The sequence below is a fragment of the Tenrec ecaudatus genome, chromosome 11, assembly GCF_050624435.1.
Source record: "Tenrec ecaudatus isolate mTenEca1 chromosome 11, mTenEca1.hap1, whole genome shotgun sequence".
NCBI classification, from domain to species: domain Eukaryota; kingdom Metazoa; phylum Chordata; class Mammalia; order Afrosoricida; family Tenrecidae; genus Tenrec; species Tenrec ecaudatus.
The window spans coordinates 108,593,553-108,603,738 of record NC_134540.1 but is presented as its reverse complement, the minus strand read 5'-3'; the positions used below and the strand labels follow the sequence as shown (position 1 = coordinate 108,603,738).

The 10,186-nt window shown below is 44.3% G+C and overlaps 1 protein-coding gene across 1 annotated transcript in view; it reads left to right on the top strand.

Annotated features, from left to right (window-relative positions):
• The window catches only part of LOC142461034 (guanylate cyclase soluble subunit beta-2-like), a 101,052-nt gene that overhangs the window by 8,754 nt on the left and 82,112 nt on the right, over window positions 1–10,186 (top strand). The window contains exon 2 of the mRNA XM_075562698.1: window positions 6,571–6,644. Within this exon, the coding sequence (XP_075418813.1) occupies window positions 6,571–6,644 (74 nt within the window). The remainder of the gene's footprint in view (window positions 1–6,570; window positions 6,645–10,186) is intronic.

Sequence of the window (10,186 nt, the reverse complement as noted above, 5' to 3'; positions counted from 1 at the left end):
TAAAGCAGTGGTTCTCAACCTTCCTAATGCCTTGACCCTTTAATACAGTTCCTCATGTTGTGGTGACCCCTCCCCCCAACCATAACATTATTTTGTTGCTACCTCATAACTGTAATTTTGATATTATTGTAAATCAGGTGACCTCTGTGAAAGGGCCGTTTGACCCCCCCCAGGGGTCACGACCCACAGGTTGAGAATAGCTGCTCTAAAGGGACATTATGAGTCAGAATCAACTTGATGACAATGGGTGGTAAGATGGGAGAGAAACCTGAATGGGCAGGGGGAGAAGAAAAAGGGGGAAGATACATCAACCCTACGCCCCGCCCCCACCAAAAACTACCTGAAAGCTACTCCAGTGTGCTAGTCTGGGTGCTTTAACGAAACAAATACACAGAAATTTATGCATAAGAGAGAGCTTTGTATAAAGGTTAAGTGCACATCAAGAAAACATCCCAACCCAGTGCTGCCCAAGCCAAGTCCAACATTAACCTATTTACCCCTATGTCTGACACCAATTCACAAAGTCCTCCTCCATCTCACAAAACACACGCAATGATGCCGACTGCTGGAGGAAAGCTGAGTCAGTGAATGTGTAAACATCTCGCGCTGATAAGGGTCTCCACACGGGTGCTCCAGCACCCAGGGCTGCATTGGGGTAGGTCCATGTGGCTTCTCCTTGGGGATGCCTTGCAGGAAGTGAGCCTTGCCAGCTAAAGCAGGGAACTGGCTAAGGCAGCTGCACTCTGGTCCAACCATCACAAAGCAAGAGAGCCGAGAACTAGAAAGGCGATGTTCACTGAGCCATGTATCCCTCCGCCCTTCAATGAATCCCACCTGTGTTTATCGGCCAGGTTGGGACAATAAGCTAACTCATCTAGGTACTAGAGACACGAAGATAAAGACACTGAAGGACTTTAACCAAGCACCTTAGTGTAAATGGTTAAGTGTTCAATTACTAACCAGAAAGTTGGTTGAAACCACCCAAAGCCACTTTGGAAGAAAGGCCGGGCGATCTGCTTCTCAAGGTCAGAGCCCTAACCAAAGCCACTGCCAGGGAATTGATTCCGCTCCAGAGCAACCCTACAGGACAAAGCGGCCGCTGCTCTGCAGGGCTCCTGGGACTGTCCCTCTCCCCAGGAACAAGCGGCTCCCCCTTTTCCCCTTGGAGCAGCCAGCGAGTTCAAAGTGCCCGCCTTTGAAGTGGTGACTTTGGAGAGCTAAGTGCCACCATGAGTTAGCAGCCCACTGAGGGATCTCTGAACTATGACACTTCCGGAGCTTCTGAAGGTTGCAGCCTTGCAAACCCAGCGAGCGCAGTCCTGCTCGGAGCACACAGAGTTGCCACTGGTCAGTACCCATGCAGTGGCAAAAGTTTGGCTTTGTTGTTGTTTGCTCTCTGGAATTCATGGCAGTGGGATGTCTCGGTTAGGTTCAAAAACTGCTGCGCTCACTGACCTTGATAGGCATACAGCTGCCCTGTACTTCCACACCACTGGCTCGCGGAAGGAGGGCATTCTTAATCACCCCCTGGATTTTATTGTATTTATTGGTATTTACTATCTCTTTAAACAAACAAACAAATAGCCCTTTCCCCCTTTTACTCTTCCTTTTTTTAAATTTTCTCTAGCTCCAGCCCTCCCTTTTACTCTTTCATGGTCTTGATTGATGGATTGATTTTTACTCCCAAACTGCCATGTCTTTTTGGAACTTTCACTGGGCCAGGCCCGGCTGGGCTTTCCTCCTCTGACCACAAGCGCCACTCAGGAAAGAAGCAGCCTAGTGACAAACAAGCCTCTCAAAGCCCCGGACAGAAAGGTGATGGGCCCTGGGGCTACCACTGTATGGCCCCAGGGAACTTTGCGGGATAATGTAACAGGCTCAAATCCCAGTCACACGCTCATCCTTGGACGTCATTCAAGGAGAATTAATTACAGGGGAACTTAAAGATATCTCATCTACAAGGCTGTCTTCCCCAGGAGCTTGAGGGCATGTCTCCAAGTCAAGGTCAGGGCTTTGAGAGTATCCTAGGACCAAAAGTCCTAGGGCCTGGTGGTCTTGTGGGAGTGTCCCTCTGCCTTCCTCACCTGTCCACCAGGTGGCCCCAGGTGCACTAGGTGGCCAACACTAATCTGTGGAATAAAAGTGAAATGATTCAGGATTGCTGCCCTTTAAACCTTCCATTTGAAGAGAAACTGCTTCCCGAGACACAGTGAGTGGGCGAAGTACCGAAGTGGTACTGCTGCATCTGCAGCAAGATGAAGGGCGAACAGAGCCAGCAACGAGAGACTGCAAGCCCAGACCGCAGCGCAATCGGCAAGTGTTCAGACCGAATGAGGGCGCTTTCCCATTGCCATGGACCAATGTTGACTCCTAACGACACCCCGTGGATTTCTGAGACTGCAACTGTTTACAGAGGTAGAAAGCCAAACCCATCCTTTCTCCGGCAGAGCTGTTGTTGGTGTCGAACTGCCAACCATGGGCATCGCAGCCCAATGCATAACCCCTGCATCACCAAACCAGCCTGGGAGTGAGGACTGACTGCTCAGCTTTGAGCTGGTAGCGCCCCCCCTGGTGGCAGAAGCCGGCAGAGACCCGCAAGCACAGAGTAGGGCGCAGAGGTGGAGGGATGTCTAGGTAGCAGAGCAGTACTGAACTGGGGAGAACTGCTCAGGGTTGAGGCTGAACTGAGAGCTGAGCATCCCAGGTGTGCCCTCCGTGGGGGACTCCAGCAACGGCAGGGACAACCAGTCTTCCGTTCACTCTCTAGGTGACTAACAGTTTGCTGCTTACTTGGAGTCCACGCTCAAGGGAGCAGCGAGCTGTTTTGGCTAATTTCCCGGGGGACTTCACAAGACTGGGCTCTAGAGAGACAGCAGCTTCTTCTAGGCACCCGGTGCTGACAGGAAGGTCCAGAGTCTGGAGATCCAAAGGCAAGGCAGACTGCTTGGGGGTTGAAGAGCAGCCTCAGCGGCACCATGGTAAGTGTTCATAATAAACTCAGTCTTGACTTCTCTGCTTCCACCTATTTCTCAAAAGTGTATCTATCTAGGAAGAGCGGCCATTGTTTGCCGAGCACTATGTATCTCCTTATTGTGAATGCCCAGGACCTCCTTTCATCTTTTCCGTGAGCCTGGAAGGAAAGGATCATTTTCCCCTCATTTTTGAGAGGAGGCAACTGAAGATAGGCAGATTTGCTGAGTGGCCCATTACACAGCTGGAAAGACCTGGGCTCAGAATCACCTGTGCCTCTAACACCTCAACAGCAGCCTTTCGTTTATGAGCAGAGATGTTAGCTGACTGACCCACAGCAGCTGACATTTATAGAAGCTGACATTTATAACCCCGCTCTGGACTCATCGATGTTGTTTTATACAGGGCAGTCTCCTTCTGCAGCCAACTGTATGTAGCACAGAATGAGATGTAGACTGTGGGAAACGTATCTTTACTAGGAGAAAAAATTAGCTAAACTTAGAAACAGTTAAACTAAGAAAACAACAAAAGCAAAACCCACCACCACCACACAAAAAAACAAAACCCAATTGTTTCTCTGGGTTCTTTGATGGGGGGGGGAGTTAAATTATAGATACAGCCATTGCCCAAGTAGTTGGAGAAAGATTTGGCCAATGAGAATCCCCACCTGCTGGGTGACTTAACTTGTTTAACAATGATAGTTCAAGAGTATTAAAGAATTTGAGTACTGACTTATAATTCTCACTTATTTTGATGTACAAGGAGGATGTGCATCCTACTGAAAATGACATGTGACCTAGTATTCGATGCACAAGCACAAAGGGACTTCAAGAGAAGCTCCACAAATTACATGGGACCAGCCTGCCTGCTCCCTCTTTCTGCTCTCCCCAGACCCGAGGACCCCTGTTTGCAGTGGGTAGTTGAAAGCCATTCTTGACAGTCAGTAAAGGTGGGGCCTTGCCTTGGAACAGCTGCTTGGGGACTCCTCGGTTACCAGTTTTAGGGTTCAAGACCAGGTCCTGGACCTCATGCTCCATTGACCCCAAATTAATGAAATGCATAAAATTCCAGCGTGGTTCTAACCCAGAAAGGGAGACCAGCAAACTCCTGGTTGCACCTGTGCCTCGATTTCTTTTGCTACAAACAAGAAGGGTGTTATCACTTAGCTCTTCTGGCGTGGACATGACCCTTTCATTGGACCAGGCCCTCTTTCTGCTGAGATTGCTGGGATAAACCACTGCTACTCTGTTGACAATAGATTCGGTTTAAAATGCCTGGACAACAGCAGGGTGCACGGAGTGGGGTAAGCACTGGGCAGCCCTCTGCCGGCCATTCTGCAGGAGAAAGACAGGCTGTCTGGCCCCGAACAACTTGACAGTCTCCGAAACCCGATGGAGGGTGGCTGGGCGTCAGAATCCACTCAACGGCAGGGGATTCGGTGGCGTTTAAAGATTTTCAAGAGTTCAGACTTGAAGCTTTGGCTGAAAACGAGACCAAACCTACTGCCATCGAGGCTTTAAATCTGCACACAAGCAGTTACCGCTGGCACTCCAGGGCTTACCTGACAGCGCCATCAAGGCTCCGTCAGCTCAGCATTTACTTGTTCCGCAAAGCCAGCCCCAAACCAAACCCAGTCATCAAGCACTTATCTCTCGGGTTTCAGAGATGGTAAGACTTTACTGGGACATCTTTCTTCCTTGAAGCTGCAGGTGGATTATGAATCACCGAGCGTTCAGCTCACAGCCCTACTGTGTGCCCATCAGTCTCTCGAATGTTTAGTCCGTATGAGGAAGGCTTCAATATGTTTGTGAGAAAATTCCATGACCTTTCAATTCCGTTTTCCCACGAACTACTTCCAGTCCCTGTGTGTGCACATACGTACATGTGTACCTGTGAATAGATTATTCCTAGCTGCCATCAAGTTGAGGTCCACATTCAGTGGGCCACATGTGCAGGGTAGAGCACCCCCAGAGATTTCGAGGCTGTGAGCTCTCAGAAGCACATCCCCAGGCCCAGCTCCTGAGATGCCTCTGGGTGGATTCAAACCGCCAACCTTTCTGCTGGCAGTTGAATGCTTAACTGTGCCACCCAGGACTCTGGGTGGAGAGGTAGATAAAATATGGGTTTGCACATGTGAGATATAGTTTTAAATCCTTCACTGGTAAGGACCAGAGAGGTCTATGAGTCCTGAGGCACAGGGCCTGCTGGCTGCCATCTAGCTGAAGGAAGTGGAAATAGTTCCACAGATAAGGTCGCGTTTGAACCAAGATTTGCCATCTGCTGATTAAGTAAAAGGGAGGAAGCGTTGTGGGTGAAATGGGGTCCAGGTTTGGCCATTTTGGGTGAGCACAAAGGAGCAGGAGTGGGAGACAAAATGTTTCTACACTGGAAACATCAATGAAGGCAATGGAGAGCAGAGGTTCTCAACCTTCCTGATGCCGCGACCCTTTCATACAGTTCCTCATGTGGTGGTGACCCCCCAACCATAACATGATTTTCGTTGCTACTTCATCACTGTCATTTTGCTACTGTTACGAATCAGGCGACCCCTGTGAAAGGGTTGTTCGCCCCCCAGGTTGAGAACCGCGGATTTAGAGAATGGTTTGAATTCTAGTCTGGATAGGATGCAGGCAGTACATGGTTTACAGAGCTGAAGGGCAAGGGTGGCTAGAAAAAGATACAGGATGCGGAGAGGAGGGCTTCGTGGTGGGGACCTGGAAGTGCAGCCACGCATCCTGTTCCCTGGAGAGAGCTGCCAGTGTTTCAACCATGGTCTGCTCCCTCGGCACTAGATTCTTTGCTTTGAGAAATCCCGGTAGGTGAATATCCAAACAGAGAAGATGAACCTCCAGTCTGGTCTGTGTGGAGTCAAAGGATTCTCCACTCAGAAGAAATCACTTTTAAAACTGAGTGCCCTTTTCTTTCTAATATAATTCAGTCACCCACAAGCCCTTAGGTGCTGTGGAGAGTAGGGTGGCCTGCATGCGTATACTGAACCCCATGAGGCAGAGACAAAGAAGAAGGGATATATATATACATCCACATTATATGTATATATCCACATATATATAATCGTTTATGCAACACTGCAGAGGAAAATTCCTTCTCCTGACTTGACACTGTCTTTCGTTTTTGCTGGTATTTTCTTCTTCTATTTCACTCTGTTCCGTACATCTTCCTCCACATACATTCTCAGACACAGATTCATTTTTATAAAGAGAAAAAGTTTGCCTTTGTGGAATTGACATAAGCAAGACCCCCCCCCCCCCCACCTTTGCCATTGCCGCTGTTGTTCGCGAACCCGTGGTTCTAAGCCGGTTTCTGATACAATGAGCTCGGCTTTCCTCAGCTGCCTTTCATGATAATCCGACTTCAAATGCAGTTCACGTGCGCGCTCTGTGGACACAGGCATTACGGCTGGGCTGCAAGGTCGGGGAGAGCACAGCTACGAAGCACAGAAACTCACAGAGGAAAGGCCAAGGTCTGATTCATTCCCCGGAGGTGCCATTGCACTCTTACTGAAGGAGAGCAGGTGATGTCTGTGGTGGCGCTTCCATAGTTCGTTCTCACGCACCACTTTCCTCTTGTCTTGTGTTCTAGTATGGCTTCATCAACACCTGTCTGCAGTCTCTTGTCATAGAGAAATTTGGTGAAGAGACCTGGGAAAAACTGAAGTAAGTATTGAAAGAAAAATAAATGTTCCCAGTATGACTGGTAAGCCTCAAGCAATTTTTTCTAATCGTTTTATTGGGGGTTCATACAACTCTTATCACAAATCATCCACCCATTCATTGTGTCAAGCATATTTGTACATCATGAATGCCAGGTAGAACAAAGTGTTCTTGCATTGAGGGACTACTTGAGTAGAGGCCCAATGTCTGTCTGCCGCCTTAATCCTAAACTTATAAATATATGCACATAGATCTATTTCCCTATTGTCATATAGAAATGTATTTATAGATGTACATGCCTGTATTTAGACCTCTATAAATGCCCTTGGCCTCCGAGCTCTTTCCTCTATTTCCTTTTACTTTCCTCGTGTCCCACTATCCTGCTCAGCCTTCATTTGGGTTGCAGTAATTCCTCTTGGTTACATTACCCTTGATCACACCCTACCAGTCCTCCTACTAATGTGTATTTCTCTTATTAATAATGAATGAAAATATTTCTTCATATGGTTGTTGATTGTCTGGATGTCATTTAAAATAAAATGTTTATTTAAGTCTTATGCCCATATTTTTCTTATACCCATTTTTAACTGAGTTATTTTTCTCGTTAAATTGTTGTGGTTGGGAAAAAATAGATATTGTGGTTTTCTATAGGTTTTGGAGATTATTCCTTTATGCGATCTATTATTACTGAATTTCCCCTCACCGCCCGCCACCAATCTGTGGGTTCTCGGTTGACTCTTTGGTGAAGTTTTTTATGTGCATAAATATATTTTTAGTATGTCTCAGTTCTTTATTTTGTGTTCTATTGTGTGGATTTTTTTTATTACATTCAGTAGTGCCTTGTCTTAGGGTCTGTAAGTTTGTCCCTATTTTTCCGTTGATGGTCTTTGTAGTTGTGCGGTTTCTGTTTAGGTCATCGATCCGTCTTGAGTCTGCGTTCATACATGGTCTTGTTTCATTCTGGTGCAGTTGAAGATCTAGTTTTTCCAGCACCATTAGTTGAAAAGGCTTTCTCTTGCACTTAAAGTGTTTTAGTCCTTTAACCAAGATGAGATGTTTATGGGTACTTGTTTGTATTTCTGGGTTCTCAACTCTAATTCATTGGTCATCACTATATCAGTATCAGCTTGTTGTGTGTGTGTGTGTATGGTACTGGCTCTATTTTCTTGGACTATGTCAGACAATGGGGTGACAGCCCATTCTCAGCTCTCTTTTCTCTACTGCATGTACAGAATGGAATTCCCTTGTCCTCACTATGATAATTTTGATGTTTTTCCCCTTGGGCAGAAGATTTCCCTGTAATACTTTCATTTATCTTCTCAAGTTGCCCATTGAAAGGTTCTGTTCATCTGCTTTCCTTCCTCACTTCTTCCATTTGCTTTAGTTTCATTTCCACCAAGGGCAAGATTCATAGTTTCTTTGATGTCGACCTATTTTTAAAAAAAATAAGTAATTTTATTAGGGACTCTTACAGCTCTTATAGCAATCCATATATCAATCGTATCAAGCACATTGGTACATATGTTACCATCATCATTTCTAAAACATTTTCTTTCTACTTGAGCCCTTGGTATCTGTTCATTTTACACCACCCCCTCGCTCTCAAGAAATATTGATAATTTATAAATTATTATTATTTTCATATTTTACACTGTCCGCTGTCTCCCTTCACCCATGTTTCTGTTTTTCGTGCCCCTGGGTAGGGGCGGTTGTGTGTTGAGCATTGCAATGGGTTCCCCTTTCTTCCCCTTCTTCCCCCACCTTCCACTTACCCTGATGTCCATCCACCTGGATCATTCTTCCTTTTCTCTCTTGTTAATGACTCTTGGCTTTCTTCATGCAGGATCCCAGGCTGTTTTTATTACTGTGGTTCTACAATGGGCCTTAAAATCTGGGTGTGCAGTGCATCCTAGTTTGTTTTTATTTTTTAATAGTATTTTATTTATTCTGGGTTTCTTCTCTTTGCATACAAAGTTGGTGGTTCATTTTTCCATCTCTTTCTTTCTTTTTTTTAAAGAATTGCAGTGGGATTTGGATCTGAATTGCACTGAATTTGTATGGTGATTTTGGTAATATTGATGTTTTTCACTAGTTTTAGTCAACATATCCAAGAACGTGGTAGATTATTTGTGAAAAATCTATTTTTATTTCTTATAGGAGTGTTTTCTAGTTTTCTTGTGTAAGTCTTTTGTGTCTCTGATAATATTTACTCCTAAACGTCTTATCTTTTGGGTAGTTATTGTAAATGGCATTGTTCTTTTAATATGTTTTTCAGGGTTATCTTCACTGTACAGGAATCCAACTTATTCCATATGGTGGTCTTATAGCCAGTTATACTGCGAATATTTTCAATTCATTTCAGGATATATAGGAATATGTTCTTTGCAAAAAATGTGTTTTTTGTATGAATCCCTAATAAAATGTAAAAAAGAAAAGAACAACAAAAAAAATAAAAACAACACACACAAAAATGTGTTTTTTCTGGGTCAGTGTGGTTGCCCTGGTATCTTTTTGATATCATGTTTCTGCCTAAGAAATCCAGGACTCTACTAAATAAGAAGGTTGATAAAGGCAGCCAAGGGGAATGTTTTCAATTTCTCTCCATTAATGAGTTGCTAGACATTGGTTTCGCATACATGGCCTTTATTTTGTTGAGGAACTTCCCTTCTGTTCCTATTTTATTCAGTGTTGCTATCAAGAATGGACATTGAATTTTATCAATTATCTTCTCTGAATCAATTAATATAATCATATGGCTTATATCCTTTATTTTCTTCATGTGGTGAATTACATAGATCATTTTTCTCACATTAAACCATCCTTAGATATCTAGTATGAATCCCAATTATTTTTAATGTTTTGTTAAATTCTGTTGGCTAGAATTTTATTGAAAATCTTGGCATCTATATTCATCAGGGATATTGGTTTGTAATTTTCAATTCTAGTGAGGATGTCTTTGCCAGACTTTGGCATCAAAGATATACTTGCTCCATAAAATGAGTTTGGTAGTATTTTGCCCATTTGTGTATTGTGAAATAGTTCATGGAAGATTGATGTTAACTCTTCTCTAAATGTTTGGTAAAATCCCCCAGTAAAATCTTCTGGTCCCAGATTTTTTGATGTTGGGGATTTTTTTTTTATTGACCAGATCTATTTTTTTTGTGTTATAGGCTTATTGAGCTTTTCTGCATCAGTCTGTGGTAATTTAGATAGATAATGCATTTTTAGAAATTTATCCATTTCTTCTAGGTTTTCAATTTTTAAAAAATCATGTTATTCGGAGCTCGGACATTTCTTATCACAATTCATACATCCGTCCATTGTGTCAAGCACATTTGTTGCTATCATCATTCTCAAAACATATGCTTTCTTCTTGAGCCCTTGATATTTGCTCCCCATTTTTCCTTCTCCCTCCCCACTCCCCCTCCCTCATGAAACTGTGATAATTTACAAATTATTATTGTTTTGTCATATCTTACACTGTCCGATGTCTCCCTCACCCACTTTTCTGTTGTCCATCCTCCAGGGAAGAGGTTATATGTAGA